This window comes from Silene latifolia, chromosome 3, assembly GCF_048544455.1.
Source record: "Silene latifolia isolate original U9 population chromosome 3, ASM4854445v1, whole genome shotgun sequence".
In the NCBI taxonomy this organism is placed as follows: domain Eukaryota; kingdom Viridiplantae; phylum Streptophyta; class Magnoliopsida; order Caryophyllales; family Caryophyllaceae; genus Silene; species Silene latifolia.
In genome coordinates this window covers 51,323,862-51,340,376 of record NC_133528.1, presented here as the reverse complement: position 1 = coordinate 51,340,376, position 16,515 = coordinate 51,323,862, and the positions used below count along the sequence as shown (strand labels likewise).

The following is a 16,515-nucleotide window of genomic DNA, read 5'->3' as shown; positions in this document are numbered from 1 at the left end:
GTCTGTCGCGAATGTTAACTGCGCGACTTGTTCTTTCAATTCGATATAACCGTTTCGATTCTTTGACATCTTTGACATACTCATCATAATGGATTTCAACTCGGCAATTTCTTCTCTTGCAGAGGGAGAGACCGGTTGTGGTACTGGCGTAGAAGGGGTAGAAACGCTCTTTATCTCTTCATATAGCTGAGAAAAAGGAACCCCTTGCTTGTACTTCTTGTAAGCAAAGGCGCGCTCTATACTTGCTACACATTCATAAAGGTCATGTCCTTCCTCGCCACATCTACCACACGGCTCTGTATGCTCTGTAATCGTAGGCATCTTGCAAATAAACTTCCGAGGCAAAAGTTAACCTGCAACTGATCAAACTTTGCAAAAAAATGAGATCGGTCTCAAGGAATAAATTCCCTGAGACGAGAGACAAACTTAATTAAAGCAACAAATATGCGCCACCTCCCGGAACGGCGCCAAAATTTGTCACGTCTGTCGTCGCACTGTCAAAAAAATAACCAACTGGCTCCAACTAATATAGCTAGGGAAGTCGGGTCGAATCCACAGAGAGGTAGGAAATTGTCTACTAAAACTAGGTTCGTCAAGGTAACCAATTTGGGGGTTTATAAATTGTGATTTCTAAACTAAGAGGATGAGGAAAAGAGAAATAAACGGAAGGAGTTTAACAGATAAAGGAGAATAGCTAAGACAAACGGTTCACCATAATCATCTGGTCGAGTAATCTAGGTCCCGGGTCAATGCAGTACGGTCTAAGGGGTAGCGAACGTCACCTTTCGGTCCTTAATTCACCCTAAAGTGTAAACAGTTTAACTTTCGCCCTCGCTTTGCAATACTCTATTGTTCGCTACTAGTCCGCTCTTCCAACCTTTCGGTCCAGGTCAAGGTCCACTAAGAATAAGGGTCTAATTGCGTCGACTCAATTAGGCAATTACAATTATTTGTAGCATTTTAACAACAAAGACGGTACCAGTATTAACCTAGTAAATCGACTACTCTCCCTTAATATTATGGATCCCCTATAGTCTTAGCATAGGGAAATTAGCTACTCATAATCGTCGGATTAACAATTACAATAACCAAATAATTAAAACTAAGCATGATGGAAAAACTATTAAGAAACCGATTGAACAATTATAAGACAAAGAGAAGAAGGATTTAAAAGCAGTAAATAAGATTAAGAAATAAACTAGATTGATAATACCGAATCCGAGTATCAAAGTGTAGAGAGTAGAATCCAAGGAATAGTCACAAAAGTCGCGTCGAAAAAATGAACGAAGTGAAGAGAGCTTTTTCACGTAATTACTCCTCTCCAGTCTTATACTAAAATTCACTCTCAAACCTAATCTATGGACTGATTACAAAAGCCCATAAATAATTAGGCGGAAATTAACTAAAACACACGACACCACTCGATCGAGCAAGAATAATCTACTCGATCGAGCAATATCATCACCGAACCACTCGATCGAGCAGATGTGACCCACTCGATCGAGCACCACTAGCATAAACTCCTCGATCGACCCCTCAACCAGCTCGATCGATCAATCTTGAGTGTAATAAGCATTCGATCGAGCAGTTAACCACTCGATCGAGCTACATAGGCACGTTAGACCTTGAGTTGCTTCCCCTACTCGGCTCATGCGTCTTCCAAGTGTTAGATTTCCAAGCTCCAGCTCCTTATTTCCATGAATGCATGCAATTGGGACAGTTAAGGCTCGATTTAGCTTCTCTTCAGTCAATTCCTGCAAATTACAATAAACGGACCAAAGTAGAATATTCGGGGGTATTTGTAGCCAGATGCTACATAAAAAGCACAGAAATGCGTGTAAAAATGAGGTGAAAACCTTATATAAAAGACACGCATCATCTTGTTTTTGTATTTTTTGATACTGAGAAACAATATCACACCTTACATTTATATATTTCACATCTTACTCTAAACAGTATCACTACATCAGGACTACTATATATGCCTTTTGCTTTAAGATTTTCACATCTGGTGTTTTGTGTGTTGTCAAAATATGGCAGTTCATAATATGCTTCTGCAGTTTTCTAACATAATATCAACTTGTGTACACAACAATATCACAACATAGTGAAAACAATATCAACGTAAGACTTAAACTAACATATTCATATTGTGATATTGTTTAGACATCCAAGTGATATTGTTTAACATACTGTGCGATACTGAGAAGCAATATCAACCTGTATATATAACAATATCACAACATTCTAAAAACAATATCAACGTGAGATTTAACAATCCATATCCATAGTGATATTTAAAAGTAAACAGTGTGGTATTGTTTTAGCCCTGTGTGATATTGAGAAGCAATATCACAGCAACTATTACACAATATCACACCAAACGTGAAATAATATCACACTTTAGCATCGGTCTTAATCCTACCACGTTTGTATGTTACTGTGGGCTCGTTCCTACGATCTTCACCATCTTTTCCGGAATCAGCTCCTCTGTAAAGCATATCCATACCAACAGTCATTTATTATTTCTGGACACCTTTGTCCTAATTACTATCTATCTTTTTGTATATACAACTGTAAATTGTTTTTACCTTTTCATAGGAGATTGCCGAAGAATTGGCAATTCTGTGTTAATAATCGGTTTCTTAGTACAATCCTCCTTTGTCAAGTTTCCTAACATCTTCTTTATTTGTCTCCTCCACAACAACATCAGCATTCTCTTTTGTTTGAACTTCTGCCATTGGTACTTCCTCTTTCTGCTTCCCTTTCGCCTTTTCGTTGTTCTTCCTCTGTTGCTTCAATGTCTTCCATATTTCATCCTTCCCATCTGAAAATTCTTTTACTTTTTCGATCAAAGGTGTTCTGTTCTCATTTATGTCACTAAAAGCAATGTTGCTTTGCCATTTCTAGCCGATAGTATCGCCTATACACTTTTTGGTTCAGGTCGGCTTCAAACATTACACCCTCATATCGAATCATGTGCATCATTAAGAAGTTCCCAGACTCAGTATTGTTCATCTCTGTCTTTTGCCAAGGGAAGTTGATGTTGACAACATCAAACGTTATTATATCATCTGCTCTTTCCACGTTCTTCTTTGCTAAGTAGTCACTCATGTGCTCCGCCTACAATATTACGGTTCACCATTAGTAATAATTTCACAAACACAGAAATCCATTATTTCAATGTTACTATACAGCAATACTTTAAAGAACTATCAATTAATCATACCACCAAATCTGCAACTTTGTGTATTTGTGTTTGCTCCTAGTCGGGGTACTCTGTGTTGTCCAGCACTTCCACTGTCTCGGTTTTGAAATTTATACAAACACAGAAATAATGCTCTTTCCATACCATTGGAATAAAAACCAGATCTGCTTGCAGGTTACAGGGAACTGTGTTTCTTCTAATGAATTCGTCCCATTCTTCGAACATCTTTTCTTTAATCAATTCCCTGTCTCTAGCTCCTTCGGTTTTAATTTCCTATTTTGAATATATATGTTACAAGTCCTATTTTTGTTTTAAAGAGTGATTATATTTAATCAAACTAAATGGACAGCTTACCATGTATCGAATCCCAAAAAACATCACACTTGTTTCACATTTTTCTGTGTGCTCAATATGGTTCAGAATGAGGGACCAACATTCAATCACATTGCTACTGACATGCTCATTTGGAAGCAACGATAATATATCGTTTCTGACAAGATATTGATCATTACTGAATTTGGCAACCACCTCACTGCTCCAAACATTAACACAAACCAAATTAAAATAGTGCACACAATATCACACCTCTCTAAAAACAATATCACATCCCTTAAGAAACAGTATCACAAAAAATAGCAGTTATGATAAAATAAAAGTACCATCAAATTTAAATAGTGCAAACAATATCACACTACTCTGAAAACAATATCACACTCTTTAAGAAACAAAGATATCACGAAACATACTCTAATGGGAAACTGTGGTCGTCCAATAGGCAGTAGTCAAGCACTTGTTTCCTCATGGTCAACATCTTTGCACACAGTGATTTGTTAGCCTTCATAAACCTTGAGACGACCTCCACGTTAGAATCTGCCACACCACAGTTATATGTGCTCCCAAGGCCATCTGAATTCCCCCTCCTACTGCTTCCCACCACACTGGCAGAACCATCTTCTACCACACCTACAAAAATATTTATTTTTGTTATTTGAATATATAATGCTTATATATAATGAAAATAAGTCAGTGTTGAAGAAAATAACCTGTTTTTTTTTGTACAGGAGTTTGAACATTCTTTTTCCCACCTTTCCCTCTCTTTCTTTTGCTTGCTGCTTTCCTCTTTGCTACTAATTTAGGCAACAGTGTCCCTTTGATTTCATTAAGGTTTGTAACCTTCCTCAGGACCTGATTCCTACATTTATTTAAATCGCTCAACATAAGCGTTGCTGCAATCTCCCCCCTGTACAACTGCCTCTTCTTTTGATCGTTCAGTTCACATTTAAAATCTTCACCCACAAAAAACATCATGTGGAACATCATGAATAATCCACAATCCAGGTTCAAGTCTTTTGTTTGCCAATCAAAGGCGACATTTGTCAGCACATAGTCCTGTACTTTCGCCCCACTTGCATAACCTTTACTTGTTGAGGTAGTGCCCGTAAACACTCCTGTTTATGTTTATAAAAAATAACTATCAAATTTCAATCTTTAGCTAACAAAAGCATTATATCCTTAGTTCTTATTTTTAAATATAGTACTTACAGTTAAATGAGCAAGGTGTACATGCTCCTCGTCCTCAAAATGTTCATAATCTCGGTTGTCCAAGTAGAACATTTTTTCCCTCTTGGTGTCAATACAGACGCAAATGTAGTGGTCTTCATATAGCAAAGGTATGAACACCTATAGAAATATTTTATAGAAAATAACACTGTCATTCACAGACCATAGCATACAATATCACAAGTAATGAGTAACAATATCACAGAATATATAATACAATATCACAACTAAAATAGCTACCTGATTTAAGAAACAATATCAATACTTACTTCGACAATATCCGATAATTAACTTAACAAGATCCAGAACTAAAAGTACTTTTAAATTCTTACCATATCTGAATTTAAATTCAGTGGCTGTTTATATTGATTTGACCACATATCCCATGTCCTCCATACGTCTTCCTTCGATCTTGTTGTCAGTTCATCAACATTTTCTTCATCTACAAGTAAGATTTTCTCCATACCACTCTGTTTGTTTATAACAGAATTGATTAGTCGTGTTGACAGATTTTTCCACGTAATTTAAAACACAAGGAACACATGAGGTTTATGTTTCCCATACCGAGTGGGCAAGGCCATAGAAAATCCTTGTCGGTCTGTTGTTGTCTTTTGGCGCCATTTCAAACTGATTGAGCAATATTGCCCATGCCTCAATAACCACTGCTTCTATTTTAGTGTCAGGCAACAAAGACTCAATATCGCTCTTTGGTATGTTATGGTAAATACCAAAGTCACGGACAATCTCTCTCCGTACCATTTTCCAAAAAATTAGCATATTAGTTTTTTAATTATTTTTATGTAGTAGATTAATTAATGTCTTACATTCAAAAAATAAACTTACGTCTTCTTAATCGCATGATCTGTAAGGAAGCAATAATCCATGACTTCCTTCCGACGCTTCAAGACAGTCTCAAATAAATGGTCCTGTCTGACCATGAAATCGAGACAAGTGCGGCATCCCCTGTCCGGCAAACCACAGTCCATAGTACACCCCAAATTATGAGGTACCATATCTCGCCGATTCGTATTTTGTTCATGCTGTCTGCGTGCAACAAATAGTCATTGATGCTCCACGTTCTCTCTGTTTCCAACTGAACATTTGGAAGAACCTCCTTCATATGAGACGCCACACTTTTATCATCATTCTTCTCCCCAGCCTCTTTTCCAGACTCCACGTTCTTAGTATTCAGGTCCTCAACAGTTGGTACATTGTTAACATTTTCCTCAACATCTTCTCCAATTCCCTCCTTAACATTTGTTACGTCCTCAACATTTGCTGTATTCCCATCCCTTTTTGCAGCCTCCTCATTCATTTCCTGAACCTCTTTTTCAATGCCCTCATTTGGTTTATCTGTGTTAACCTTCTCAACAGTCTTGGTCTCTCCTAAACCAACATTGATTACACTTTCATCAAGCTGTGTCAACACATCTGTCTCCTCATTTATTTTTCCACACTCTTTTTCACCGTCTTCTTGATTTAGTGTATCACGATTCAACTCTTCAACGGGACTTCCTACTCCTACACCAATACTGGATATAACATCATTCAATTTTGAATTCATGTCATTATCCAGTCCATCATCTTGGTCTTCATCATCACCACTGTCCAAGTTAGTAACATCATTAATATCATCATCCTGTTGTTTGTCATCACATGCCAAGTCATCATCACCGTTCAGTAGATCTTTATCTCGTACATCCACCGTATTTTTGTTCAATTCCTTGTCTTTGCACTTTCAACATTTCAGTCCAAACATCAAATGATGGCATCCCTTCTTTTGCTTTCTTCATTTCATATGACCTCGCTATCAACATGTCCATCAAGTTATGATACCCAACATCTTTCATGAAAGGCGTTTTGAGTCTCTCATTGTACTTGTTTTCAGATTCTCAACCTCTTCTTCAAAAGAAAGAAGATGTTCTTTAGGATCAACATCTTCCGCACCATCTACCTTCGCACTGATTGTGTAGATGTAGTTGCTTCACCCATTGAACTTTTTGCTTTCATAGTGATCAGTTTTCTCATGTTACGTACATACCTACCTATGAACAATTCATTGTCCCTTTTCATACGTAGATAAATTTCATGAGCACGCTGCCAAATTACAAAATAAATATATTAAACACTAAAATAGACTCTTAGATAATAAGAAGATATGACACTATAATAAGGTTTTTAATATCAACTTTCATAACAATATCACAGCGTACTACAAATAATATCACACTAGTGCAAAAACAATATCATAACATTTTTTAAATCAATATCACAACAATCTGTTATTCAATATCATTTGCTTTTCTAAACTATATCACAATTATCAATTACCAATATCACAATATCATACAATATATCAAACAATATCATATCTAAAATAATTATCAGATAGCAAATGCTTTTATTCAATATCAATATCATAATAATATCACAGCAGACTCAAAACAATATCACACTAGTTCAAAAACAATATCACAATAATATTTTAATATCATAGCTAAAATAATTATCAGTTAGAAATTTATTTCATTAGTGCTTACGTCCATTGCCCTTGCTCTGATTTGTTCATCAGTTTCAACACCACTAGGCAACTTCACCATCATATACCCCTCTTTTGTTTCCACTTCAGCTTCCTGATCAGACGTCTAAGTCAGTAATATCTCTGGAGCTGCTGAAGAATATGGTGTTTTTTTAGGGACTTCTTGTTGTTTGACGGATGGGGTCTTGAATCTTTGATATTGGAGCATTCCCCAAAGATCCTGTTTTTTTCTCATCATCCACTCTCTTTGACAATTTTTTATCGTCCCAATGTTGGATGAGTGGTAAAGTGTGTTCGAAAACATCACCCTTGAAATCGAACCTATGCATATATGCTAGCATAATAACTATTACGCATCCACTGACAGTTGACTTTCCCCCTTCTTTGAACACCCTAACACTTCTAACCATTTCCTCAAATACGTATTCACACCAATCAAATTGGCTTATCCTTGTCACATGCTCAACAGCCTTTACCAGTTTCAAGTCCAGAGATTTATTTGAAGACGGTGCTAGGAAAATAGACATGCTGTAAATTACAAACATTCTTTTAAATTCATCTCCAAAGATCATTACATTCCATCAGTCTTTCATGTACATCTTTGACCATAATTGGAGCTGAAGTACTCTCCAATCCAAACTTTGCCCTCCATGCATTTTTCAGCTTTGTGTCTGTCACAACAGTGGTGTTTCCCATGTGAGCGACGTCCACTTTCCGACCTTGTCGAGGAAGTTGAAATATGTCATGCACATCGTCTTTCGTCAACAGGAAATCAATTTTTTTTGTTTTGAACATGTTGCTTGTGTGATCAAATGCCTTCAGCAGCAATTTCAGAATTCCATGTGGAATTTTTGTTAGTTTCAACTCTAACAATCCACCAAAGCCAACATCAGAAACAGCCTTCCTTTGTTCTTCATTTAAGTTCGCAATCAACTCAACCAATTTCAGTGGCCTACATTTAGTTTGAAACGGTTGCACCTTCTTCTTTTTGATCTCAGTCGCTCTACCTCTCGCATCCTGTACCACCAATTCGGCATCTTTGTTTCTATCAGTCTTTGATTTCTTTTTTGATGGTTGGCCCTTTTTTTTGTTGACGGCAGGATGCTCTTCAACTTCATCCTGTAACACCATTTCGTCAGCTTTACTTTTATTTTCATTACCATTTTTTGACCTCTTGCTTGGTTGTTCAACCTCATCATTTTTTGATCTCCTCTTTCTCGTGTATGTTTGGTCGTGTTGTTTTGAAGTCATCAAGTCCATTCTCATTAATCAATATCACACTTCATTAGACATAATTTCACACCTTATTCAAAACAACATCACTATTGTATGTCACTGGTAATAAGTATTTTTAAAGGAGTATACATTTCAGTATTTCGTAAACACTATCAATAATAGAACTACACAAAATTCATGAAGATTCAAAGACCACTAATATTCGATTCAATATCGACCATACAAGTAACAATATTACAAGTTTGTCTTCCTCATTGCCAACACATATATCAACGTTATTCATTGTACTGAACAGAAACTCTCAATTCATGGACCTCATTGTCAAACAAATTCAATTCAGTGTTATGAAATTGTACTCGTTCACATTTAACCAAACGTTTAACCCTAATTTTCGCGATTCAAACAATTTGCAACCGTTATTTTGAAAAATACACAATTTTGAACTTTCAATTTCACAATCGAACAGTGTTCAAACGAATAATTAAACGGTTTATTATATTAAACAGTTTTTTAACCAGTTTTAACCCTAATTTTTCACAATTAAACAATGTCGAACTTTGAATATCACAAATAAACAATAGAACAGTGTTTAAACATAAATTTCTTCATTGAATATGTTAAAACCTATTCTTAATTGATAAAAACAATACGAAATACTTATTTTGCACTTCGAACAATGTCGAACCCTAATTTTTCGCAGTCGCACAATATTCAACGCTAATTTAGCATTTAAAGAGGAAAATATGCAATTTCAATCAAATAAAAACATTCAATTAACAACTACGAAGTTGTACAATTATATGAAAATTATTGGAAATTAACGAAGTTTATCAATAATTTTGATACTTAAACTAACAAATACTCGATTTTAACAATGATTTCACTAAAATTGAAGTCCTCGAGAGAATTAAGACAGAAATTGTACCTGATTTTTAGTCAAAATGCAACTGAATTGAACAATGATTAGTATTTTTTCGTAAATTGTTGTTGATTCGCGTTAATAATCGGGAATTTTAGTGGTTTTTTGAGTTTTTAGAGAGAGAAAGTGAGAAGTTGAAAAAACTATTGCGCGGTTATGAATTTCAAAAGGCGTGCATGTCTGTTTTGTTACCTTTTTTTTAAGTGATATTGTTTAGTTTAATGCGCGATATTGTATCCGTTACTCAATCCTCAAATATTTAGGGGTTCTCACCGGATCCCGACTATATATATATATATATATATATATATATATATATATATATATATATATATATATAAGATCCCATGAGAACCTCCTTCCCATGAGAACCATGAGAACCACTGCTGACCATCCGATGAAGACTACCTACGGCTAAGATCAACGCGCGCAAAATTAAGTAGCTTGCCTTTCTTATTAAAAAAACCACTGTTTAATGTCAAAAACGCCTAAATTTCATAACCCTGTCACTGCAATTACAAATCCACCCAAAAAACAACACAAATTTTCTTCGTAATTGAAAAACAAGGATGATCAAACCAATTGCATCGAAGATTATCAAAGTAATTGACAGCAAGTAATCGATTATATCCTGGTAAACAACTAATTAAACTTGTTCGATTTTTTTTTGTGGATTGAATTGTTATTTGATTGAAGAATTGTACGGATTGATTATTTGTTAGCTTAGATTCATGAATTGGTTAAATGAATTGGTGTTTGATTGATGAAATTGTACGGATTCAGTAATTGTTATCTTAAATTCATAAGATTAGAGTTGATATTGTGTGGATTTTTTCATAAATTCATAAAGAGATATTTGATTGATTGTGTGGATATTTTCTGAACAAATTTTATAAGATCAGAGTTGGAAGATTAGTTATTAGAGATGATGTGTATTATAGAAGTTGTTCAGAAAATATATACCATAGGTTCAGAAAATATATACCATAGGGTCAAAGAAATTTGTATTATAGGTTGAGAAAATTTGTACTGGGTTGGGTGTGAGATACTCCATGTAATTTGTACTTCTTTGTAGTGTTCAGCAAATAAATACCATAGGTTCAGGAAATTTGTACTGTAGGTTCAGAAAATTTGTACTGGGTTGGGTGTGAGATACTCCACGTAATTTGTACTTGTAACTACTTTATAGTGGACCTCATGTAGTGAAACAATGTACCCAGTTGAGTTCAATGTTGTATTGTATTTTTTCTAATTTGGTTTTGGCAAATTACTGGTAATTTTATAAAATAACAAAACATTTATAGTAAATGTGCAGAACTTATATATCATAGATTCAGAAAACGTTTGATTGATTGTAACAATGGGTGTGTAGTAATATTTTCAATTTCCAGTTGTGCAGATTAAATGGAAGCAAATGATGAAGTTAGTACAGCGATTTCGACATTATTGTCTACACCAATTTGTACTATTCTACCAGAACAACCTGAGGAGTACTTTCCACCATGTGTAGATGAGAAGAAGCCTAAACTAGGATATTTATACAATACCATAGAAGAAGGAGTTCAGTTTTACAAAGACTATGCAAAACATTGTGGCTTTCAGACTAGATTGGGTACAACAAAAAGGAAAAAAGGAAATGCTGAAGTATTTACGTTGAGGAGAGTGTTATGCAACAAGGCTGGAACAAGGGAGGAGAGTAAAGATAAAAAAACAGATCGTGTGCGGTTGATTACTCGTATTGAATGTGAAGCTATGGTACAATTTTCGCTGCAAGTAGATGGAAAGTATAAGGTTACTGGATTCCATGAAGGACACAACTGATACGTGCATTTTATATAGTCTTTTTAGCCTATTTTATGCACGTATTTCCTTGCTTTTATCGTAGTTTTATGCTACGAAATGCCCCGAATATGCTACTTTGGGTTATTTTGTCTTAATTGCAGGAATGAGCCATAAAGTAGTAGATTCATGCCATTTACCGTCCGTTTTGCATGCATTTGGAGGAAGAGATAATTTGGAGCGGGAAATATAGCTGTCTTGGGATGCGTGAAGGTGTTTCGGGAGCTAAAAGGACAAGTCAAAGTCAAACTAACGTGAATGATGAGCTGCTGAAGTCAAGTTTCACTCGATCGAGTGATTTATTAGTCGATCGAGTGGTTTTAGGATGAACAAATGGTCGATCGAGTAACTAATCTAGTCGATCGACCAGTTCTTTATATGCCTTTACTCGATCGAGTGATTTATTGGTCGATCGAGCGGTTTTTGGGTGAGTTTGCTCGATCGAGTGGTTTTATTCCACTCGATCGAGTGGATTTTGCTACGGGCTGGGCTTTTTAGTTATTTTCCGTCAATTAGGTTTAGCTAATCCTATTTTCTTATAAATAGGAAGCTTAGGACGTCATTTAAACTCTCTCTCACACTCTATTTTTTGTTCCTTTTCTCTCTGGTTCGAATACACTGCTACTTTTGCCACTGTTACTTTTGTTCTTCATTTCCGGATCTTTTAATTTAGTAATTCTTTCTTCCCTTCTCTCTTCTTAATTTAATGTTTATTGTTTTTATTTCTTTTATTCTTGTTCCCCTTAATTCCATGTCTAGCTAAATTCCGTAGTATGTTAGGATTAGGGAAGACGTGGTAGCAATGTGTTATAATTGACTTGAATAGATTAGTCTTGCGATAAGAATTGTATTAGGCAATTTAATTGTTATCTGGTCGAATGAATGCATGCAGGAGACCAATTTATCTAGTTAACCCCGACCTGGATCGAAAGATTGGAAGGGAAGGCTTGCTTAATTACAATAGGGTATTGTAGTGAGGGCGAAAGCTAAGCTATTTACGCTCTAGGGCGGTTTAAGGACCGAAAGGTGACGACCATAGCTCTTCTTATCAATAGTTTAATTGTCTCAGTATACCCGATAGTATAGCTGCCACGGTAGACCAATTCCTAGCATATTTCCTTTCTCTTATTGTTAATCTCCTTTATCCCTTTTCTCTTGCCTTTAGCTTCAGTAGTTTAGTTAGTCCAAATCAATCAAACCCCCAGCATTGTGACATTAGACAGATAAATAGACAAGTAGATAGTACACCGCCTCCCTGTGGAGATCGACCCTACTTACCGCTGACTTATGTTAGTTGTACTTAGGTATTTTATTTTTGGTACGAAACGACAGTATCAAATTTTGGCGCCGTTGCCGGGGAGGCAATCTATTTATTTATTTGTTTAATTTTATCTGTTTTTAGCCTCAGGGGATTTTTCCCTTGAGGCCGTTCTAATCTTTTTCCTTGAGTGCTGTTTTGATAGGCCTTACAGACAGTTCTAGGTGAAAGATCGTCAAAGGGAAGGCTTGAGTACCTTTGACCCGTCACCAATGTTCTATTATATGGAACAGCAGGTGATTTACTGCGGGAGATGTGGTGCTGCTGGGCATGATGCAGTTTCGTGTTTGGCAGAGATTGACGAAGTTTACGCGTTCAAGCAGCGCAGTCGAGCTAGTCAGGCAACTGTAGTTGTGCTGCCATATCCACCCTATCAATGGCCACCGCAACAAGATCCTCCTGATATACAGAAAGAAGGGATTGCGGAGCTGAAATCTTTAGTGCAAGAATATGATAGACGATTTTTCGCGTACGTCGATGAGATCGAGTCTGGAATAGCTCAGTTAACAGCTGAGTCGGATAGTAGGCAACCAAAAGAGGTGTACTTGACCAAGAGCGGTTTTTCCCATGAAGAACCCGTGTTGCCCAATGCTGAGAATGATTTCTATGTCTCGGATGACGAATTTCTATCGTATTTCCAGAGTTTATGCGAAGATTTCAGCCCTGTACAGGAGGAATCACTCGATCGAGTGACTAATATTAGTCGATCGAGTGATTTTCCAGGAGAAAGTGCTCGATCGAGCAATAATTCTACTCGATCGAGTGGAATTCAGGAGGAAATTGGTCGATCGAATGATTATTCAGCTCGATCGACTGAACTGGCCATTGGGAGCTTAGATGCGTTACTTGGGGTCGTTTTAGACGACAATTTTGATGATGATAATGGATACGGTGAGTCTCCCCTATTCAAAGCCGAGTTGGATGCGCTTGAGGCTGAGATTTACGGGACGAATTCCACTGAGGGCGACGAAAGGACAGCTGAGTCGGTAATTGCTCCTAGCACGGATGAGGTAATAAATTCCTTTGTCAGTGATTCCGACGTTGAGAGCAACCTACCTGAGGTAATTAGCGGTAATTTTATTATTGTTAATATTCAAAGTATGCTACCTCGCTTGACTCGTTCTAATTCTTGTAATGCTATACCCCCTCCCATGTGGACTTGTAATTTAACGAATTTTCACCGTACTTGTCATGTCAAAATTGCTAATCTGAATCGGGACCTTAATTTATCATCTATTGCTCCCTCGCTCCTTTATTTTGTGGATAAATTTAGGAGCGCTCATAGGAAATTTGTTCGGCTTAAAAAGTTTAACACTTTTATTTCCTATTTCTGTAATCCACTTTGGTGCTACTTATGCTTTTTTGTAGCACATGCGCAGATGTACGATTTAATGCTGCGCGCTTTGAGCTGTTTTGATTGTTACTAATTATAGAGGCTCGAAGAAAAGAAGGTCGAGCTGGGACCTGACTGAAGCTAGCGCTACCCGGGAGGCAACCCGGAGATTTATTTTTATTTTTCTATTTCAATTTCAGTTGTAATAAATGGTATTTATACCATAAACTATTCAGTTATGCTTGTTTTTGTTAGTTGCGGGCTGTTTTTAATTGCATTTTGCAGGAATACATTGAGAATTACTCGATCGAGTAGTTTTTCTACTCGATCGAGCACTTTAGCTGATGGATTCACTCGATCGAGTGATTAATTTACTCGATCGACCACCTGCAGATAGAGAAACCACTCGATCGACTGCCTTTCCTTTCGATCGAGCAGTTTTTGGATGCCCATTCACTCATTTGACTTGAATTAGCTTCCTGAGACGGTTTTCTGGGACTTCAGCAACCTCCCATGTTCATGGTCGGTTTGGGGAGGTCCCTTATTCGCGTATCTTGTGAGTTTTCCGCATTTACTCTCTCCTCCTTTAGTTTGCGTTTCCTTTCCATGTTTTGGTACAATGGGGGCATTGTACAGTTTGGTTTGGGGAGGTTATGCATCCATATCTGTGTCTACATCTTGTTTTTATTGTATTTCTGTTATCACGTTTAATTTATGTATGCATTGTATTTTATTCTTAAAAAAATTAAAATCTCATAAAAATTAGAAAAATTCAAAAAAATTCAAAAATTTCACGTTTAATTTAGCATATAGGTTGAGTCGGAACGGTAGATTTCAATGATGAAATTGCACTACTTTTGTCATTTTGCTTAAGCCTTGCATTGAACTATATATTCTTTTAGCTTTGTCTTTTTGCATATCTACGAGTTAATGTTTAATTTAGCTGAACAAATAGACTTGACCTGAAATTTTGGCAACCTACTTATAAATTCTAAGGAATTAGAGCCTTATAAACTGGTGTCATTTATGACCGGTTTCATGTAGGATTGTGAGTAGTTACTCCTTGCATAGCATGTTCATTAATTTGCACATATATGAAATTCAATTGCTTTTTGTCGTCATACATTCGGGTTAGTGGTTGGTGTCACATGCAGGGAGGTGCTTACATTCCCTTTCTTTCATTTTTACCCATTTAACTCCACATTAGCCAAATATGCCTGTTGACCCTTAACTACATCCAAATTTAGCCTGCCTTGTGTCAAGCTAGTTAGTGTATGTTTTTGCGGTATATATTTCATTGTATCAAATTTTGGCTCATATCATATTGATTCGGAGTTGGTATTTTATGAAGAAGGGGAGGATGATGAAAAAAAGACGTGAAAAAGAAAAAAAAAGAAAAGAAATAAAAGAAGAAACCGAAAAAAAAAATAGAAAGAAAAAAAAAATTCGAAAAAAAAATGTTGTTTGGTTAACGGTTTCTGCTCCTATGATCTATCTTACATTATTTGAGGAGTGTTTCTAGTTTGGTTTGGTGAGTTTTATGCCAAATGAAGGGCATGTGCTTAATTCATAATTGAGTTGGAAATGGATGTTGTCATATGGTTCTGTTTAGGTACTAGCTTGATCACTTATACCTCCACATTCCCATAAATGTTTTGCCTTTTCTTACCCATTGCCTCACTTTACCAGATTTTTGTAAGCCCTCTGCTGTGACAGGACCTTGTTTGGTTGGAATGTGTGTACGGTAGTTAGAATTGTCTATCATATTAGTTGCATGCATGTTTATGTGGGTCGTAGTCTAGGTGAGCGACTATACTTCTTTTTCTCTCTTACATTCATATGCTTACCCTTTTGCTTCATGAGAGAAGAATGACCCGTGAGAGTCTATCATTAAAGGTCTTGCAAGGTCGACGGTTCAGCTTTGTTATAAACATCCTATAACTCGTTTGCTTTTGACTGTTTGCTATAAGTGTTAGTTTGCTTGCATTAAATTGGTTTAAGTGGGCATTTGTAGCTAGCTCTGAGTTATCTTTTCCGTTCCATTAGTTGCATTTTAGTTTACTCGAGGACGAGTAAAGGTTTGGTTTGGGGAGATTTGATACGTGCATTTTATATAGTCTTTTTAGCCTATTTTATGCACGTATTTCCATGCTTTTATCGTAGTTTTATGCTACGAAATGCCCCGAATATGCTACTTTGGGTTATTTTGTCTTAATTGCAGGAATGAGCCATAAAGTAGTATATTCATGCCATTTACCGTCCGTTTTGCATGCATTTGGAGGAAGAGATAATTTGGAGCGGGAAATATAGCTGTCTTGGGATGCGTGAAGGTGTTTCGGGAGCTAAAAGGACAAGTCAAAGTCAAACTAACGTGAATGATGAGCTGCTGAAGTCAAGTTTCACTCGATCGAGTGATTTATTAGTCGATCGAGTGGTTTTAGGATGAACAAATGGTCGATCGAGTAACTAATATGGTCGATCGACCAGTTCTTTATATGCCTTTACTCGATCGAGTGATTTATTGGTCGATCGAGCGGTTTTTGGGTGAGTTTGCTCGATCGAG

General features: G+C 36.5%; 1 protein-coding gene across 1 annotated transcript; it reads left to right on the top strand.

The window, feature by feature from the left end:
* The first annotated feature begins 10,866 nt into the window (after positions 1 to 10,866).
* LOC141649068 (protein FAR1-RELATED SEQUENCE 5-like) lies at positions 10,867 to 11,283 on the top strand. The gene has a single exon (XM_074457768.1). The coding sequence runs from the start codon at positions 10,867 to 10,869 to the stop codon at positions 11,281 to 11,283; it is 417 nt and encodes a 138-aa protein (XP_074313869.1).
* Positions 11,284 to 16,515: the final 5,232 nt, after the last annotated feature.

What these genes read in the sequence shown, in the direction of transcription:
- LOC141649068 (XM_074457768.1), top strand. Translation starts at nt 10,867, where the DNA reads ATGGAAGCAAATGATGAAGTTAGTACAGCGATTTCGACATTATTGTCT.